The following is a 21,426-nucleotide window of genomic DNA, read 5'->3' as shown; positions in this document are numbered from 1 at the left end:
TCAGTACAAGCTAAGCACAAGTTAAACTCTTGTTTAAAGAGCTTTTTATCATCTGCTCCCATGCTAAGAGGATCTCAACCATTGATCTAAATGTCAAAAGCCACACATTTGAATATATGCCTTGTTTCAGAACGACACATGATGGTGTACTGATATTTGCAATGGTTCGTATTTTAGACAAATCACAACAGATAAAGTTCAGTTTGGTGTGCTAACGTCGATACACTCGTTACGATACCATGAAAATAAATTAGAGTGAAATGTTGAATGTGCTAATGATACAGACCAAACAAAGAGAATTATTATGCGAATACTTTATTATCAATGTGTGAATGGTGTTAGCTTTTTGTCTGGATATTAATAGTATATGAAAACTATACACCAAATCCAGGCTCATCCTAATTTTGCTGTATAATTTCTCAAGTTGGTATTGAAAGATTCTTTATCTTTATATATATTTATATATATAATATATATAAGCCAAAGTGCATTTTCCGTTTTTTTCCTCTTGTCCATATACACATTGCACCATACATAAATAATTACATTGTAAAAATGACTCAGTATTTACAAGTATAATATATATTTCATATAATATATAAAACTTTATATTAAATCTAGGTAGATGATATTTGGGATAGTTTGTGGGGTCCGTCTGTGTTATCTATGGTTGTTGAGGAGGATCTCCAGCCAGCAGGGGCAGGAGGTGATGAACTGTCTTGAGTAGCAGGGGCCCCAGCCCTTAGCAAAGCTGATGCGCACACTGTTGGGGTCATAGGGTCCGTCCAGGAGGTCAGCCTCTGTGGTGTGCCTCAGGAGGCACGAACGCTCATAGTCAAACACCTTGATGGAGAAACCTGGCATCACCTTTCGCACCACCAGAGTCCTGCTGTTAGGCATGTCCAGAGTAGGGGAGTTGACAAATATGGGGTGCTCACTGCGGTTATATGCCCAAACGCCGTCCGGCTCTTTGCTGAGGAGGATGCCGTAGCCGATTTTGCCTCGTGTGCGCTGAACGGTGCTGCTGCGGTGTTCCAGGTTGAGCTGGCCCAGGCAGAAGCCCGTGCCCTGAGGTAGATCATAGAAGATGCTGACGGAGTGCTCGTACACTGTGTAGAGGCGACCCACACGTGTGCGGTGCTCCCAGTATGCCACGTTACACCAGTGGCTCTGCTTAGGGGCATCTGGAGACATACTGGCATCTAAAGGAGAGAGAGAGAGAGAGAGAGAGAGATACAGAGACAGTCATTAAACAAAACATAAACAAAAGCAAACAGGGCTAGTAAAAAGGAAGGCTTGAGTTTTAAGGGATTAACTATCTCTTTTTATTGTTCAGAGCAGATGGCCACACTATAAATACTGAAGGAGGCACTGTATTGAAATCTAAGCCTTGTATAAATACCAGCGCATGCACATCGTCTAACACACACACACACACACACACACACACACAGGCTACTATACATATCCTGGGGTTGGAGGGTGTACTGAGGTCAGTCTAACTGAAGACCTGCACTTCCCTGCTCTGCCTCAAGAGGGCACTGTAATGATTAAACACTGACCACCCAGCACACAGCATGTCCCTGCAGCTCACACATGCACTTTCAAAACAGATCGTGTTTACTAAATGAGTTCAGGATCACACTCAGTGTTTCCACTGAAAGTTGGCAGATAAGTCATTACAGTAGTACGATGAGGCTGGACTAAAAATGTAGTGACAGAAAAAAAAAAAACAACTGCATTTTTCCTGTGCACATTTGAATAAATGCTTCTCAAAACAAAAACACTTTCTTTTTACAGTGGGACAAAGTTGGCATCTCGTTCCTAAACATCTCCGTCCAGTAAATCAGCTTGTTAATTCAGTTTTCATGGCTGCAGTCTGTGAACTCTTTTCAGTGACAGCCCCCAGCACTCCAAAGTGAGTTACTGCTCCCTAGGTAGACTTCTATCTTCACCATACTGAAGCGACACACAGCACTGCTGACTGCTTTCAGGAGCTGCCTCAGTCAACACTGCTCATGGCTGTCATACATTTATATTGCTCATAAAATCTGGTGGTATGAGGAGTGGAGAGTGGCTGGTGGACGAGGAAGAAAAAACACAGAGAGGCTCCATGATCTCACATCCGTCTCTTCACCGCTTCCTCCTGGAGAATGAGGCTGCTTCTTTCTCCTCTGCCTTCATCTTCCTCACATTCCACGAGAGTGGGGGTGACGGGAGAGGGCCAGGCAGGGGGTCCCCCTCCCCCTCCACCCAGCTCTTCCCCCTGCTGTGGGCCCAGGGACGGCATTCAGCTCCCTGACAACTTAGCACAAGCCCGTGACCCGCTGACCCCCCAGCCTTCATGCTATCAGCTCCCATTAACTCACACACAGAGTGATGCCATTATTTTGCTTCAGAGAGTCTATTGGCACAGAGGATTTAAAGCCTGGGCCTGTGGCCCCATTCCTTTCAGTCTCTCTGCTCTCAGGGCTTAATGACCGCCCGCCCCATTAACAAACGCCTTTAAGGTGGAGCATCGCAGATCCACACAGCAACAAAATGCCTCACTCACCTCCCACCCAACTAAACCTTTCTGCTGAGTGACCCACACTAGTAAAGTTTATACAAAGATTAGCAAAAACGTTGACCAGACCTGCACAGACAAAACGCCTGCTGGTTCAAGGCTCTCTGTGTTGTGGAGGGGGGGGGGGGGGGGGGGGTGAATGAGTGAGTAGGGATGTGTGGGGGTGGGGGGAAGCTGCAGACAGACTCTCTGTGTGTTTGCGCACACACTGATGGCTGAAATGACCCCCTCTCTTCAGGGGCCCCAACATGCATGTGCCATTAGTGAATTCCACACTCCAGCTCCTCCACTCTGAGCTCAGCCTTTACTGCAGTGTAGTGCGGCCACACAAAGAACTCAGCCCCAACTTGTTTATGGCCCTCTATTGTCTCAAATCAAATGGAGCCCACACATCAAGGTAAACTCACTTTGAAACTGTGCATAAAAATACAAAAGGCCAAATGGCTACCATCTTCTCCTTTTTAGATGGGAAGAATAAAGTAAAAACAATTTGGTCAATAGTATCTATTTTTCACACGTAGCCTGGAACGAAGGTAGCCAGTAAGACTGCGAGGACCAGGAAGAGGAATGAGCAGGACAAAGGTTAGAAATGTATCTAATATTAAGCCTGAGCCTGAGGGAAGACAATGAACACACCATGAGCCAGGCCTTTTCCTGTCGCTCTGTTGTGTTAAGCGTCTACGTGTGCCTGTGCGCACGTGTCTGTTTGGATGGGGCAGAAAAATCAGCCAGCATGTTTGTGTTTTCATCCTGAACTTGTGTGTTTTGGCTAGGTGGGGGCGCTGAGGTGAGTGCTCTGACATAAGAACTCATTAGGGTCTATTTAACAGAGCAGAGCTATCACCAATTGTGAGACTGTTTGGACAATATCAGCACAGCGTCTATGGCCTTCACACTAAAGCTCAAGCTGGCTTCTGCTCGCCCTCCTTCAAGTGCTCAGTCTTTAGGTTTTTTTTTTCTTCAGCTATGTTTGGATGTTCTGGAAATGTTCATCTACCTTTTCCAAACTGATATAAAAGAGTACGAACAGGGATGAGAATTGAAAAGATTTTGCTGATACCAAGGCCATTATTGATTCTGTTTATTGGTCAGATTCTTTATCGTTTCCCTTAAAGATTCCTGATCAATTTTCTGTGTGGGGGGGGGGGGGGAGCAGGCTGACACAGGTTTTCAGAATCAATTATCTGATCACTGTCTGCTGAGCACAGTTCTGGAAGAGTAAAAAAAAAAAAAAGAAGTCACTCAGGTGTGCAAAAGCTCCACTTATTAACCGCTGTTTTCATTTACAGTGTTTCTCACTGAGAATTTACTTGTGGTAGTGGGTGGTACAGCGTGTGACATGCAGAGACACATGCAGTTTAGAGGGGAAGTCTAACCCTGGTTATTTTATGGTGCTGCAATTTCCAGATGTCCCCTTAACGCCTCACACGCAGACTATCGCTAGATGCTACAATTTACTGACGTTCCCTAGTTGCCTCACATGCAGGATATCAGTATGCTGTCTAGGTGGCTAGGTAGATGTGTCAGCATGCTGCTGGAGTTTCCACCCTTACTTGAAACGACCATTTTACAGACATTACAACTAGCACTGCTGTCATCTGTCTTTGTGAAATGAAGTCACGCTTTGGACCGTTTCTTCGTCTCTGCCATGACTCCTCATTGTTACAGGTTTCCAGCAGTGTAGACACAGGAGTTTGACATTGTTTTACAACGCACAACTGTCAGAAAAAAACAGACTGGCATCGATAAAAGGAATTGATAACCTCAGAGGCATTGAATTCAGATGGTTTGGACAATTTGGAACCAATTCTCAAAAGGAACCAGTTCTTGATTCTCATCCTTAAGTATGAAGCCAACTTTAATTATTAGTACATGACCATAAACTGATGCAAATACAGGTTGGGCCAGGGCTCAGACCAAACCTAAAACTCAGACATGAAGGGAGGGCGTGTGTCTCCCTCCTTCCGACCACAGCAGAGACACCCATCTCCCTTCAACTCCATGTTGGGTTTTCAGAGGGTCTGGTCAGGGCGGAGCCATGACAGCCTGGGAGCAATTACTGGTGCTCTGCATCCATTTAACCCTGCCACCTTTTAACAGCTCAGTTTACCCATTAGAATAGTAGCGCATGTTATTATTGTTATTTTATTCTCAAAAGCCTCTTCTCTTAGTGTCAGTCTCAGAGTGCAGCCATGGCTGCTCCACTTCCTCTTCCTGCAGCCAGAGGCAAAGATCTGAGCACATGAAGGAGTTAATCAACTTTAACAGCTTACATAACCAGTCTCACAGTACTAGTATCAAAAAAGTGGAGATACATAGATCTATGGAAGCTATTTAGTCTACAAGTTTCCATGGCCAACAGGAAATATGCAGAATAAAGCAGCAACAAGTGTTCTAGCAATACGATTAATATAGTCTGTTTGTCTTCCCTTTAAGCATCATGAAATAAGTAAACAAAACACTCTGAGTATAACAAGTCCATTCACACGTATTACTGAATTAAAAGTAGCCTTGGACGTCTGTATCTGCACGTACTACATGCCTTGGTACAATCACACAGTAAACAGAGATATTTAACGAAGGCTACTTCAGCAAAAGAAAGCATTTGGCGTGCAGAGTTTGATTTCCATAACAAGGCGTGAGCTCCATGGAAACCATGTGAAAATGTTGATTTTTCTGTTTCCCTGTGGTCGGTCTGATTGGAGGAATTCAGAGTATCAAAAGCAGGACATGAAATCTGACAACAAACACAGACTTATATCAGTTCGATGGAACTCGGAGAGCAAACAGTGACACATGCTGCAGCTTCCGCAAAAAAATGACTGACTGAAATGTCAGCTACAAGTGGTCCAGGTTTAACGTAAATCATTATTCTGTATGAAACATGTGAAAGTAAGAAGATAATCAAATGGTTCAGATCCTTTATTTACATAAAGGTAACCATACTGTAGTATAAAAATACTTTAAGTATCTACTTTAAGTATCAAAAGTCAAAGTACCACACATAATTCAGAGAAATGGCTCCTGTCAGTATTATACTATGGTATTATTGGATTATAACTTTTATACTGCTAAATTCATTTATCAGAAGCTTTTTACCGTTTTTGTTCATGTATGCAGTGGAGTATAAAGTATAATGTTTCCTTCTGAGCTGCAGTGGAGTAGAAGTAAAAAGTACCATGAAATAGAAACGCTCAAGTAAAGTACCTCAAATTTGTACTTCAGTACTTGAATAAATATACTTAGTTGCATTGCAGCTATAAAATTCTTTTTCCCTCTATCAAGACCAACATGCCTTGAATATGCCTGTGTTCAACACAACTTGCCCAAGCCTTTTCCACAGGTTCACATATGGAAAAAAGCAGATCGCCCTGCAATGAGTTCCTTGCACTTGAGGGCGAGTCTGGATAATTACTACTAAGTACACAAAAATGGGGGCTTGAAGGTTTCAATGGCAATCCTTGATGATCATCCAGTAATGCTTTTAAAGACAGCATGAAAAGGAGGGGGAAAAGGGCAGAGGGAGAAGCAGAAAAGAGCTGCCCCGGGGTAAACACAGCTCCGCAGCCTTGGAGTGAGATGAATGGGAGGCCGAGTGTCAGGGACAGGCAGACAAACAACAGCTTCCCCTCCGTGCTAACATCTCCCCACCAAGCTCCGGGGCCACCTCCATTATACTTCATCTCTCCTAATCCAGAGCGGGGAGCAGAGATGAACTCATTCCTCCAAAACTTTGCTGAGGAGGAAAAAGAAAAACACTGTTGCCAGTCCCTTTAAGCTGCACATTTGAGGGGAGGAGAGCAGCAAGGAGAGGAGGGGGAGCAGCAGTCTCTCATCCTGTGCCAAGGATTAGATTCCCCTCCAGCTATTAGACTCTACCAATGAACTGATAGGCTGGGGGGCTGGTTGTGGGGAGGGGCTATGAGGACTGTGTGTGTGTGCGTGTGTGTGTGTGTATACTGTGGTTTGTGCATTCCTGTGCCCCTGTCCTATAATTTGTTAGATTTAACTTTCTTTTACAACTAAAACAACAAAGTGGAACTGAAGCACCCCCCCCCTCGTTCACGGTATGGCTTTAATTCTGTAGACAAAGGTTCCTACAGGCTGACTGTAGCCCCTGAGCAGGCCACATTTAGGCTGGCGTCTGGGCTATCGCTGCCATCAAAGTCGGCTTTATCAGACAGACACGCTAACTGGAGCTGCTCTTATATGTCTATGGATTTTTCTCCCTGAGGTCTGGCCTTTCTCTGCCGAGAGGGAGAGAGCAAGAGATAGAGAGAGAAAGATAGACTGAGAGAGAGAGAGAGAGAAAGAAAGAAAGAGAGAGAGAGATGTGCTGGGAGAAAACACTGTGGGAGCCCGAGAAACTGAATCCAGTCACCAAGACTGGCTGGTCACAATGGGAATGCTTTACATTGTCATCCACTTCCTCTCCACTTTCCCTCTGTTTCTGTTTCGGGATGACCCCAAGAGGGAGGAAAAGTGCTGTACCCATGATAGCAGATAACAGAATCCATAAATTAAATCAATAAACAGCAGAGGGTGTAAAAAGCACAGGAAGTTAAGGAGGCTAATATGGTGGAGCCGTCTGGGTACGTGAGTAAGAGGCCACTGGTTTGAGGGAGAAGTCTCTATTTTTTTTTTTTTTCTCAGGGGAAGAGAATGTGCTGCTCATTTCCTCCAAGTTTCCTCCAAAGCTCTGCAATGTGTCACAGACACAGAGCGCAAGTGATGGTGGTGATGCAAGTGAGGCCTTACGAGAGTCCTTTAGGGCATGTAAGAGCTCCGTGAAAACTGTGGGGGACGTTTGTGGATGTTATATCTACAGGCAAGCGTTAAAGGCCAGCGGAGTCTGCGAGAGCACTCAAAGCAAAACACTCAGTGAACATCCTGCTGGGTGGCTGTGCCCTTTCACCTCCTCATACAACCTATCTGCTTGTGTGTGCGTATGTGTGTGCGCGCGCGTGTATGTGCGCGTGTATGTGCGCGTGTATGTGCGCATGCATGCACAAGTGTGTCTGTGAGTGTGCAAGGGAGGTTCGAGCCAAGTAGGCTGGAGCGTTTGAGTAGAGGAGACCCTGCACATTCCAGTACTCCCCCCCTCCTCCTCTTGCTGTGCCTCCTAACTTCCTACTCTGGTTAGGACAGCGGGGGGTGGGGGTGCAGCAAGAAGGTTGCTTACTTTCTTGTCCTATAGGAGTCTTGTTTGGTGAAAAAGTCTCACCAAATCACAAGTCATGTGCGAGGAAGTAGCTGTGTGGTCTAAAACTTTTACATCCAAACTTTAACTATTCTAAATTTAATTCATACTTTTCTTCAGTCGGCACAGTAGGAAGGAAGCCGACTTATGCTGGTCTATATACTCAAGCTATGTTGAAGGCTTGGTTTCAAATGAACAATAACAAGGAACTCTATTATTACAAGTTATATTAGTCTGACTAATTTAAGGCGAAAGGCAGGTATTTGGTTTCCACCAGGCTGGGAGGTGGAGCAGCTATGATGGACAGAGTTGCCGTTCAAACAATGGTTTCCTATTGATCGGCCCAGTGGATCAGAGTCTGTGAGGAGAATGTGTTCTGTCAGGATAATGTGGCACCAGAGTTTCTGTTTCAATCACAACACTTGCTGGGCTGTAACCCACACTGCTCCACCGCGGGCATCCAGACACCAGCTCCCCAAACAAAGACAACTGTTTCCCTCATCTCCGACAAGTCAGCCCGTTCACAACAAGCAAGACATTCATTAAAAATGCAGGAGTGAACATTTCCAATAATTCACAAAGTCCTTCGCTGTCAACATCTGCAAAAAATCTTGAAGCTAAAGGGAATGGCAGGATTTCATTAAGTAAATTATGTGCTGGCAGTCACAGAGAGGGGAAGAGGGGGAAGCTACAGCCAGACCTCTAATCTAAACCGTACCCTGAAATGCGACAGCCTGACTGCACGTACTGAGCCGCACAGCCAAGACTTCAGAAATACACAAATAAAAGATAAATAAAACACACATTACAAAAGTAAATATAATTTTCCCTGGTGAACATAATCAATAAGAATTTTCACATGCACTGGTGAACATAATCAATAGGAATTTTCACATGCACGTTTACGACTTGTAATTACTACTTGCAAGAACCTGGTCCAAGAGTATAATTTGCTTTGTCAAGTTGTACTTTGTGTAGAACCTGAGGACATACATACTTGTACATGCTCGAGAAATAAAATCCCTTGGTCTGAATAGTGAGCCAAGCCACTGTAAACAATATGTTATCAGGGATGTTTTGCTGGACTATCACTCAAAATAAAAGTTTTCTGCTCAGATTTAAAAGGCATCGGTTTTTGGGAAAAAGATCAAAGGCTTCAAATTATGTCTGTCGCACTTGGCCCCGTGTTAGGACAACGAAGTGGAATGAAGATATAACTGCAGCAGATCAAGTTCAAGATAAGGACAGAAAAAAAAAAAAAAAATCAAGTCACTGTCTCTCAGTTTACACGTGTACAGTAGAGAGAAAATGAACCAGGCCTTGATACACCAGGAGTTTACTGCTCACCCATCCACAATGAGCTCCTATCCTTTCCCCCTGGCTGTAAAAGGCTTGTGTAGAGATGTCGAATGACATGGGCCCCTACAGTTAATCCACACACAGCATTCTGAAGGCTCAAAGAATGCACTGGCTATTCTGAGTTTTAAAAATACCAACAGCCATAGGTTCAGGCACGACTGTCAATGCTCCTCTGGGGAGAAAGGGGAAAAAAAAATTCTTAAATCTATTTTTGCCAGCAATCAAACCACAGGCCTAAATCATAGCTGACCAAGGCCAGTGTCTGGATTTATAATTGTGGGTAAAACGGTCAGAAAATAAAAACAGCATCCACAACTGGCACCTCCTTCACTAGTCTTTGCCAGGCGATGCAAGGCTAGCACATTTACAGTGGCAAGCTCAAATGGAGTATTGTTCCCCCTCTCAGCCTTGAGAGGAGGCGCACTAAAACACTAAACTAACAGTTGGACATTCCATACATTTTTAATGGCATTGCACGCTCTTTATTTGTTGCTGTAACCCTGTGCCCTGAGCTGAATGAATGGAGCTATTGGTGGAGGCTGGTGCTGCGCTGCGGTCTGAAGGGAGAGAAGATGGCAACAGCAGCCCTCCCTAAGCACACGACAAGATTAGCTCACTCACTTTGTTTGCTAAGGTAGAATATGGGGCAAAAATTATAGCCTGAGCACACCTCCTGTTATTTCTACTGACTGTATTTTATATCTGTGTGGCAAGCCCTAAAATGAAACAGTCCACCTTATCCACAATGAGCACAGTACACTGTGTAAATTCTAATGACAAGCACAGTGTGCTGTGAGCTTAGACTTACAGTCATGTATGAGGCTGTAGATTAATCTTTATCTGTGAGCCCTTCAGAAGTTAGTCAAACACCAAGCACCACTGGCACCACACTCGCTTGCCAAGCGGACACAGATAAATACTAAGCTCAGCAGGTTAGTTTCTGTTGACATGTAAGAGGTTTCAGGCCTCTCCAAGGACTGCTTTAGATTAGCATGGCTTTCACTCTGCACGTAGAGGTCACATTACCTCACCGCGTCCAAGACCCATGCTGCTAGTTCTGACAGGAAAAAGAAAAACTCTTAGAGCAAATAAAACAAAACAAAACAAAGCAAAAAAACTAAACACACTGACAACTACAGTCCCTCCTCTCTGTCTACGTGACAATTTAAGATGATAAAAAAAATGCTTGATACAGGCCCGTGCTATGGCGACTTCTCGACTATAAACCTACAGTAACACTTGTAAATGCTGTAAATCTTGACTTGGCTCACATTTTGAGGCCTTTACAAAACTCAAAAAAGCTTTAAAACAAAAAGTAAAAAACTCTAATCTAATGGCCGGAAGAACTCATTGCACACAGACGGGAAGTAAACTACACTTCAGTAACATTAAAAAAAAACCCCACATACATGCAAACATATACACACTCTGCCATGCTCACATACACAAACAAATATTATTAATAATCCCATAGGTCACAGATTGTGGAGGAGTCTACTGAGGATGTTCAATGTCACAACCCCTGCCAGAAAAAGTTGGAAGTGGATTTCTGACACCACACAGCCTAACAATGCTGAGAAAGGGAAAATGAAAAATGGCCTTATCGTTCTTATCAATGGCTCTTTTTCTGTGTATGTGTGTTATGTAAGGGGAAATGGAAGCCTGCCTCCCAGGACAGGAACGGATACTTGAGACGGGGACTGTGGGTACAGTCCCTTCACCACTACAGAGAGAACAGAGCACAAGACCCTTCAGGATGTATAGCTACATCCCTCCGCCCCCAGCTTAAAATGGACTCTGCAAACTGGACATGACAAACGGGTGAGGAGAGCCCCCTCACGTCCCCCGAGATGCTGGCCTTCTCTTCAACATTCCTCAGTCTCCCCCCGCTGTCAAAGGGGCAATTCACCGCCCTGCGCTGCTACAAAACCCAGGCAGCTTTTTAAAACAGGATGTTTGTCTGAGGCCTCCTTCCCCTCAAATAAACAATCCGCAAAACCTGATTTCGGGAGGCAGGGTGGAAGCACTCGAGTCACATTATTTCCACATCCCGTATCCTGGAGCATTGGGGCTCCTGAGGGAGTGTGGGCGGCCAGGCGCTGGGAAGGCTCAGGGCTGCGGTGGAAACCTGAGGCCATGTGCCAGGCTGCAGGGGGAGATGAGCCCAGGCTGCATCACTCTGGGGTCTGTGGGACGGAGAAGGGGGATCATGCCTCCAGGTGGGGAGGGGGACATTGCTAACATGCTGATGCAGTTGCCACTCCATCAGATCATACCCCTCTGCACACCGCAGAGTCAGAATACAGCAGCTACATCAAGAAAGCTAGAAGTCTGCACAGCGGGAAACAGATACTGTGTTGACTCAACACATTACTTTATAAAGCAATGCATGATGGATAGACAATTTTTAGTATTCAGCTGAATATGATGGTCTGTGAGCTAAAAAGTAATCACCAACGACGCCACCTACATCATGTCACTCAGTCTCACACTTACACTTAAAAGAGAAAAACAGACCAAAACTTCAAAGAGGCATCCATAAAACTCTGAGGCCCCTGCAACAAACTGAGTAGATGATCTAATACGGAAAAACATAACAAGATATTTCAGAGCAAATTAGAGGTGCAGGCTATCCCAAATATTTTCGGATGAGTACAGTAGCTGTGCTATTTAATTAGTTCCTAGCAGAAGTGGAATCACATGCCTTTAAAAGTCAGATCAACAAGTACAGGTCCAGTCTAATCTGCTTTAATCAAGAGAGGCATCACATGCCTTGATTAGACTGTCTAATTATTCCGTGCATTTTCACTGTCTCTGACACAGACGGAGGGAATGGTTTGGTTCTTAGTGCTGGCCTCTTCCTGACACAGACAGGCAGGCAGTGATTAGTATTGACTGCACAATTTAATTTGCTTAGCTCTTGTGTGTGAATGTATGTCAGTATGCATCTGGATTTCTATGAGGACCCTAAGGAAGAAACATAGACTTAAAAATTTATAAACAAAAGCTTTACAAACACATTTTTGTGGTCCCATGTGTTGTAAACTGTAGTTTCCCTGAACAATTTGTTGCGTGACTCACATGAGATCCTTCCCATCTATCTACTGACTGCCTGGTTCTGCCTGGAAGAATCAGTCAATACCACAATGGACCTGACACAGTGTCTGTCTGAAGACAAGACATCCAGACAGACACCCTCCAGAGACAGGCGAGCAGACAGAGGAAGGACAGCGCTGTATGATTACCGTGTGGGAACCATGACTACCTTCTGATGCCATCTTCCCTCCAGTAAGCACTACAGCACTCTATGTAATCCACGTCTAGCAACTTTCAATCTTTCCGCTCCCCCTGTCCAACTTTCCTAAATTTTCAGGAAGGGGAAGAAAAATAAGGGGAGAAAAAAAGACAGAGACTCAGGTCATTCTTCATGTCCTCTGGTCACTTGATCCAGCAAATCTGAGGGAGCCCCTCCATTCACACCGGTGATCTCAACTCACACCAACGTGAGCGTGTACACACAGTGTTATGCCGACAAATTCCACCGGGTTGATTGAGGACACAAGCTCTGATGACTGAAGAACGTAGGCAGACTGGAGCCATAATCTTACAACGGTCTAAACCAGGCACAGAGGAACGGTCTGGATCAGTCACTGTATATAAACACTGTTAATGTGGTAATCATTACACAGAGTGAACCTTAGACCATATCTTCAATGACCGAAATTCTTAAGTAGCAACGCAAAAACATCTTGGCATACCTCCTCATATTTGAAGCAAGAGCAGCACTAAAAATGAAGAAGACATCTCAGAGACAATGTGACTGACATAATGAAGTCAATGTGGAGGGGGGGAAAATACCCCCTCAGACAGTCATACAGGAAGCAATGAGACCTGCTTCAAAGAGCTTTATTCTGATGACCACACAACGAGGCCCAGGCTGTGAGGAAACAGGTGTGCAGACAGACTGGGAGGACAGCGCCAGCAAAGGCACATTCCCTCACATGCATAGCACTAAGGTATACTATGCATGCACAGACTCCAGAGCTGGGCTTGGTCATGTTGTAAACACACATCACAGAGTGCCTGGTGCGGCTCTGTGTGACACAGCCGTGTTTAAATAAAACGCCGGGAATGGTACAAATACCTATGACCACACAGTAACTGAACGTACGACTATTACCCTAATACCATAATACAGTGATGTGCACATGGGGAAGCTTTTTAAGAATGCATGAGTGAGAACATTTTAGCATGTTAAATAACTGCAAGAATCAGCCAGAGGGAGCAGAGAAATGTATCTGCACTTAAACATAGCTCTAACATTAACTTAACAACATAAAGTGTATTGATTTGAAGACATAATATGCTATATTAACATGGCACTCAACAAGATATATATATTCTCAATATTGCTTGAAGTGGTAGAACAAGCTAATCTACCAAACCAACCAGTTCTCATCGGTTTCTCTGCTATTGTGTGATGCAGAAGAATGCTCACTGGGTATTTCTGTAGCCCAGGGCTGCAGACTGTAGTTGATTACTTGACTCCACCCCACCCACCCATCCAGTGCCCCCCAGACTTGCTTTTAAGAGGTTTACTTGTTCCTGCGTGAGGGGTGGAGTCTGGATCCCGTACAACTCCGGTTACACACAGACACACTCTCTACCCGTGCTGAAGGGGGATTCACAGGGAAAGTCATCTCCAGGTCAGCAACTCGTTCAGCATGGGATAACCATGCATTACAGGCCTGTATGTTAAAGCAGGCTTTGAGGAGGAGGCCTTCAGGCTCTTTGTTTGATGATGGAATATACTTTGACAAACCAGGTCAAATACGTGTTGGAGAATCTGTGCCTCTGACAACATGCAAATGGTTTGTTTCACTCAGCGTGGACTCTTTTGTATCTAAAACCAACGAACCATCATACAGTCCAAATGCAACATGATCAGAGACAAACTGACTACACAAATTAGCTCACAGCATGGAAAACTACCACCCTGTAGAGCACTGGTCATTCTCTTTCCCAAGTTCAAGTTGCTGAGTGTGTCACAGCCAATGCAGAGTGATCTGGCCCCGGCCTGTACAAGCAGCAACACAGTTGGAAGAAACCAAAGCCTTGCATGTCTAGATCCTCCCTCCTCACCACAGTCTCTGAGGAATTGTGGTGCGGGCTCTGACAAGCCCCTCATTTGTTGACTCAGGGAGTGTCGCCGGGCCATGCTGAGGTGGTGACAGCATGTGTACTGGGGAGGAGGGGGCCCTTGCTGACTGAATACTTCACTGCCAGGTAGCCATGTCAACTGCTCAGTGTCCAGGCCTCTGAGCCATGGCAGAACCTCCAACAGCAAGCCCCAAAATGAGGGCTCTGATTCCCCATCCACATGATACTGTGCATGCTGGCTGTCGCCCTAGCATGAAGGGGGGGGGGGGGGGGGCATGCTTACTCTATGCCATGAGAAAGGAGTGTTTCATTTCAAATCAGAGGACAGGACTGTTTCTACTCGCTTCCTCTGGTGTGGCCCCATTCACAGGAGCAACTCCATTTCCCTGAACCCACCCCTCCCTGCAGCTCACTTACAGCCAGGCTAGATAGAGTTGTACGTGTGAGTGTCTGTGCACATGCATGTGCACAGCTATGTGTGCTTGTGTGTGTTTCTGAGCAAGCTTGGATCTTATTACAGTTTGATCCCACTCAAATATTTCTGAAAGAAAAACAGAGGAGGGGAGGCCGGCTCTGTGGCCAATGCACACGCCCCGCTGAACCTCTGCACCGCTCACAATGAAACCTTTATCTTTAAAGCTCGGACTGTTCGTAATGGCCCTTAATGAGAAGGAATAAAGTACGACATCAAAAATGACCTCTGTAAGTTTGCGTATTCATCTACACACAGTCAGCGGCTATGCAGAGAACAGCTCTAAACTGCTGTTCAAGTGTACTGAAAGAATTATATCTCCTTTTGCTTAATTTAACCATTTCAAAGCCAGATAAACAGTACACTGCAGCACTCAACAGTCATGAAAGCTCTGCGATTTATTATCGTGATAATACAGTCATTCATAGATCGTGTTTTTCTTATTTAAAGCTAAATGTGCCTTTACTCAGACTGTGACTTTTAATCATAGTTCAAGGAAAAAGTAAAGTGCCTATTCTATGTATAAATAATCTGCACCACATGGATAATTTCATCATCATGATTGTTTTCATTTTCTGTAAAAATAGTTACCCTTCATTTATGGGTCATTTATGATGTGCCACTATACCTCTACTACTTCAAGCAGCTGCTCCAATATATATCCAACATCCCAGGTCAAAGCCCATCTCTGCTGCAGACAGCATTGGAGCATCCTTGGTTAAACAGTATGCCTACTATGCCAACAAAAAATAAACGCCCCCCTACTCTTACAAAATATACAGCACAAGAGAAAGACGAATTAACTTTTAAGTTCTCTGAGAAACTGAAGTCCTTTTTGACAAATTACTTCAGTATTTACAGACTGGCTCCTCTGGGATGATAAACTTCTGGTAATCATTAATATCCAAAATCAGTGTAAGACATTTTGGAACGCTAGACTGACGACAGTTGGAGAAACACACCCACCTGAGAATTCCCCTGGTGTGATGTTTGGTGAGCTGGCTGCCTCAGTTTCAGTGTAAGACAATGTGGAGTCTGACAGATCTGTGGGGAATAAAACAGAAATTAGCCCTTCATCTTATGCTGCTTTGAACACAACAGCTGCCTCTGTGTGCTTCTTCAATTCAACGTGAAAATAATCCTTATTTGGTATCAAAGTCAAAACAAGTAACGCAGTGTTGGGCTTCATCTCTCAACCTGGCAACTTCACTAACAGACTTTACCTGATGACATCCCCCCAAATGCCGCCAGAAACCTCAGCTGTAATCAGGCTTGCAGTCCCAGCTAGCAGCCAGGCTCCAGAGTCCCAGCAGCCCACAGTACATACTACCAACACCATACTACCCACAATGGCTCTGGCTGGCATGCTGATATTATACCACATGCTGGCTTAGGTCTCATCTCAAAGCTACCATGCAGTTTGCCAGTAACTGTGCCCAATTACAGCCATTAAAATTCTCCACATTGCTTTATGCTTGTTTCTGTTACAACATAGCTTAAGCAAAAGACTTACCAATGATGTTTGCAATTTTATTACGATCGATAAAAAAATAGGTAAGAATCAAGAAATTACAATTCTGCAACTTACTGATTACAAGTCATAATACAGAAGATCAAATATTCATAGCAAAATTCAGATGAAGATCAATAACTGAGGATGACATAGACCGAATGCTTCAGGTGCCACAGAGTTCATCTGTGTGTTTGTCACTTACCCAGTGGCTTGTGTTCTTCATTAGGGGAAAGCCTCGAATAAGGAGGTGGGGGTGACTCTGTAACACAAAAAAGTCAAGTCAACAACCTAATAAAAGGGAAGAAAGAAAGGTAAAACCCGTGCCGTGATCTGGATGCTGCAAGTCAGCCATGTCTAACCAACCATAGTTGAAGTTTTGGGTTCTTAGGTATCTATCTGACATTTGTAAAACACTGCCGAGATACACTTGACTAATACACTAAAAAAAGGTATGTTAGAAAGGTGAAAGTCTCTGATATTGGTGCAAATGCTTAGTGGCTGGAGGTTGAACTGTGAGGTTACTGTAATAAACTTATAGAACAAATCCTGAACTTATACTGTTGACTGTTGATGTACTTTGTACATATGAAGATCCCAGAGTATCTATGTTTCATATTACAGTAATATGAACTTAACCACGCACTGTTTACAACATCATATTCTGTGTGAAGCTACTGCCAAAAGTCTTTAATGAAAGCAATAAGAAACACGCCTACACAACCAAATTTAAGCCACAATAGAAGCTTCAACACACAACAGATCCATTTCAGAGAAGACAGCAGGCTACATCTTAACTCTTATGCCTTTGTGTCTGCACTACAAAATGAAATCATTTTGTTCAAAAGAAAAAAAGCTAATAAAGCCAACAGAAAACTGCACATTCGTTGCTTAGTAGTTTAATAAATCTAAGCAAATATCTTCTTTTTAACTTCACTGTGTTGTGCCTTTAATTTTATCTAATAAAAAGAGGAGAAATGAAGAGAATAACTTGCACAAGAAGGAAAGAAAACTTTGTGAGCACACTGTGACCTCGCCTACAGGGAAAAGGGGAAGGAGAAAAGCATAATAGCAGCGGGTCCTTTAAGAGTGGCGGCAGTAATTGCCAGGATCTGAACTCAGTCACTCAGATACACAGCTAGTCAGTCTGGCGCCAGTAGTATGCAAACTGTATATTATCACCACTCCTTCACCTAAATAGCATGAGGGGACCTCCTTAGGACAAAAGGGCTTTTAAAGCGCAACTTGAAACTGATCTCATTCGAAAAGTATAATGCCTGGCAAAATAAAAGGAAAAAGTTTTTGTCCACTTCAATCCAAGCTCTCTGTCACACATTACAAACTGTTTTATTCTTTAAAAGTCTTACATAAAACTGGTGTCTGGAGTTTATTTTCTAATTACTCTAAAATCAAACACAAGCAGGTTGAATAATACTTGAAAAAATTCCTTAACAATGCTCATTTTTAGGTACGTTTAGGGTTTGATTTACAAGGGATTAAATGTTTTTCACTTACAATCTGTGAACTGAATGTTATTCTTACATAATTCCATATTCCTTCCTTCCTCATTTGCAAACAATTAAAAAAAAAACAGTGGTTAAGGTCTTGATTCAAAGCCCCCCCTCCTCTTGAATAGCATGAAAGAAATACCAGCTCTATCGGGCCACGCATGAGCGCATGTGAGCTATGTGTACTACGAGCCTTAGTCCCAATATGGGGTATGTGCCCCTCTCCCTCTTCTTACAATTCATCTTGCTAGTTTTAGTGGGAAGAAACACACACTGCATAGCCTGCCATCCACTTCAGCCGCGGAAACAAATTAAATACTCTTTCTGTCTAACACAGTCTATTCAAACCAGAACATGCAACCTTGGAGCTCTATATAATCACATCTGATCAGGTCGGACAGTATGGTGGGACTTGAGGGCCAAATCCACATCAGTTTCCCACATTTGCGTGCTACGAATTCTGATATTGTTGGACTTATGACTTTGAAATGCTTGTTACAGCCAGCTGGCTCTAGTAAACATGGATGTTATGGAAAATCCACCTCCTGTGCCAGTGAGAAAACAGAAATACTGACGCTTGCATCTTTACACATGATACCACGCGTTGTCATCAGGTCAGTGGGGTCGAGTGGCCCAGCGTGTAAGGTGTGCCAAAATCACAGGCCTGTCCCCTGCCAAAATTTAATCTGTTTAACACAGGTCAGGGAGGTTCTGCCATAGATAGCTCATTGATTGTGGAAATAAAGCTTATTCCTCTACCACAACACCAACTAAACTGACATGTGGCACCAAGTCCAAACCTCAGTCTGTGTCTACACGATCATATACATGTCATACGCTGTTGATAGTATGGGCCTACCTGGCAATTACCCTGCAAGAATAAGAGGTAAGAACAGCTGTATTGTCAATCACACTGAAGGCGGACATATTCACACACACACAAGATGTCACATAAGGTATATTATTGGGGAATTCACTAAAGACTCCAGATGTCACAGGCCAGTGTGAGTGATTCTCTGCTGAAGCGCCAAACTCTTCAAATACAACATCCTGGGCAACTAAAATTTTCACAAGTGACAAATTAAACTAATACATCAATAACTTGCATACATTTTGGTATTTAGTTTTCAAATGTACTAGAGTACTCAAGGTAGCATCAGCAGAACACCGAACTGGCAAAGAAATACACCGACTCACATTTATGTTTCAAAAAATCAAACTCAGCTCTTATCCCTTGCTCACCATGGTGTTATTATTTTTCACCTTGCCATAAGGATGGCCTTAGCAATCATTAACTATTTAATCAAACGACCTGCCTTTCTCTATCTCTGTGTATGAAAGTAAGCCAAACAATACCAGACAAACATAACAGTGATAAGGAAACATTGTCTGAGCATATTTCAAGGCCCTTTACATATTTACAATCTTGAAAAATTCATTTTCTGCCATGGAACTATTAATATGACTTTTTCAGTTCTCTTTAAAATAATTTGGCAAAATCTAAAATGTAAATGGACCAACTGGGCCCATTGGTTGAGCTGTATCTTCAGTATTTACTTGTTTGTTTACATAACATAGACATGTTTAGAAGTAATGATGGTATCCTGAATGAGAAGTGCAAAGAAAAAAAATGTGCTGCAAAAGCAAACACCACAGATCCAGAAGATGATCTGTTCAGGCACTACCTGGTGACTTTACTCCAAAAACAAGATCTAGGTAGACTCGTAAGGTGCTACATTCAGTCTCTGTCTCCTGGCAGATGCTCTTACCTGGCCCACAGAGCCGGCTGTAGTGATAGGGGTTGCAGCATACTGTCGGACTGTCCGGGGCCCCAAAACTCTTACACTCACAGAGCGGTTTGAGCTGGGCCGAGTGCTGGAGGTCGGACCAGCGGTACAGTTTACACACAAGCAGCTGTGGGGATGCCACATGGCCGCCCAACCTCAGCTCTGTCCGGGAAATCATAACACAGTCGCTCGGCATCCCTCCTCTAGACTCCACTGCCTCTAGTAAGGTATCCAGCGCCCTTTCCTTTAGCCTTTTTAAAAGAGAGTATGTGGCTGATTTCAGTTCTTGCTCTAACACCGTTCGTGGCATCGCCTCTTGCGCCTCAGGAGAGCCGCTGTCCCGTGGTCCAAGGCTCCTCAGCATGAAGTGACACGACCCTGGATCCCTGGTACCCTGAGCCGTCTCTGGACCCCTAAGCTCGGAGTGGTCCCGGTCTTTAAATAAGCAGCACGTCACTGTCCTGCATTCGCTGTCCTGTATGGAGCGGGGGCTCCCCTGCTCCTGGACGCACACCGCACCCCCATCTTGGTCCGACGTGACCCCCAAGCCGCTGCTCTCCACGGGGCTCCGGGTGCACACACCCCCTATGTCCCCTACAAGAGACCCGCTAGGGGTCATCGGTCTGAGCTCCGTTTTGGGAATTTTCTCTGGGTTGTTACCGAACAGATCGTCCCTACAGCCCTCACTAGTTTTGCCATTTCCATCTTCCCCTTCTTTATCTGGGATCAAACGGCTTCTCCAGAGTCGCCGCACAAGACCTGAGCGTTTCGTCCTGAACATACGACAACTTGAAAATCTATATGGGTTTTTTTTTTATTCTTGTACGGACATCCGAATATTACAGATACTTTTGCGGTCGTTGTAAAACATTAATGTCTGTGAAATGCCGTGCAATGCATGCACAGCCGACTGACGAGCATTGGTGGCAAAACCGCAACATCAGACTGAAGGCTATTTTGTTGCATCTACAACAACAAAACCCCGCAATAAATGCACTGCAGCATTGCGATCAAAATGCACTCATTTAGCCGATTATACTGTAAATATCCAAGCTGGGTGAAACTGTGACTGTGCCGCAGCGGAATGGACTGTTTATATGTTTGTTACGAACGCATAAGAAAAGCAGAATACATAATAACATAACATAATCTACTTAGTAACATAATCCAAAGCCAGCAGCCCTCAAACCTAGACGGCAACTCGCAGCCTCAAACAGTTTAGGACTTTTAACAACCTCAGATCTACTTTTTACACCGGCACGCAGAGCATGAGGTACTTCGAGGAGATTTAATCCCAAGAAAATGCACTAGAAGTCAGGATCCTTGTCGTCTTCTTGTGATGTCTGTGCACTTCTTTTTAACAATCCCAGCAAAATATCCATGCGAGCCGAAACTACATGAAGAGGATCAATCCGGGGCTGAATCGCGCTCCTGCTTCTCTACTCAGATCTAAACCAAACTGCAGCCCAGATCCCTTTCTTTCTCCGTTTCTCTCTTTTTCTTTTTTCACCCCCTCTTCCTCACACATACGCACACACACACACACACACACACACACACACACACACACACACACACACAGACACACACACACACACACACACACACGGGGCCCCCGAGGAGAGCGGTGGAGCCATTGGCTGACTACCATCATGTGCTAGTCTAGACACTTTGGCGGCTGTGAGCTGCACTGATTGTTGCGCAAACAAGGTTTCAAGTTTCTTAACTCTTAAAGGCGAAACACCCACCTCTCGTTTTTAAGTTAAAGTTACTGAAACTTATTTTCATACACGCCACATGTAGGATGTGACAGATCTGAGCAGAAAAAACAACAGCCGAGAAACTTGCTAGTGTAGGGAGTGTG

General features: G+C 44.2%; 1 protein-coding gene across 1 annotated transcript; it reads right to left on the bottom strand.

Annotated features, from left to right (window-relative positions):
• Nucleotides 1-276: 276 nt before the first annotated feature.
• smad6b (SMAD family member 6b) lies at nt 277-21,080 on the bottom strand. Its single transcript, XM_041038842.1, has 4 exons — nt 19,545-21,080; nt 16,473-16,529; nt 15,724-15,801; nt 277-1,202 (listed from the first exon to the last, which is right to left on the bottom strand). Exons 1-4 carry the CDS (start codon nt 20,341-20,343, stop codon nt 661-663), a joined length of 1,476 nt encoding a protein of 491 aa, XP_040894776.1. The 5' UTR covers nt 20,344-21,080; the 3' UTR covers nt 277-660.
• Between the last annotated feature and the right edge of the window lie 346 nt (nt 21,081-21,426).

This window comes from Toxotes jaculatrix, chromosome 5 (assembly GCF_017976425.1).
Source record: "Toxotes jaculatrix isolate fToxJac2 chromosome 5, fToxJac2.pri, whole genome shotgun sequence".
Lineage (NCBI taxonomy): Eukaryota > Metazoa > Chordata > Actinopteri > Toxotidae > Toxotes > Toxotes jaculatrix.
This window is presented reverse-complemented; position numbering and strand designations above follow the sequence as displayed.

What these genes read in the sequence shown, in the direction of transcription:
- smad6b (XM_041038842.1), bottom strand. Translation starts at nt 20,343, where the DNA reads ATGTTCAGGACGAAACGCTCAGGTCTTGTGCGGCGACTCTGGAGAAGC. An exon ending in TGAAGAACACAAGCCACTGG is followed by an intron (nt 15,802 to 16,472) that starts GTAAGTGACAAA and finishes TATTCCCCACAG; the next exon opens with ATCTGTCAGACTCCACATTG. An exon ending in CACACCAGGGGAATTCTCAG is followed by an intron (nt 1,203 to 15,723) that starts GTGGGTGTGTTT and finishes TCTCTCCTTTAG; the next exon opens with ATGCCAGTATGTCTCCAGAT.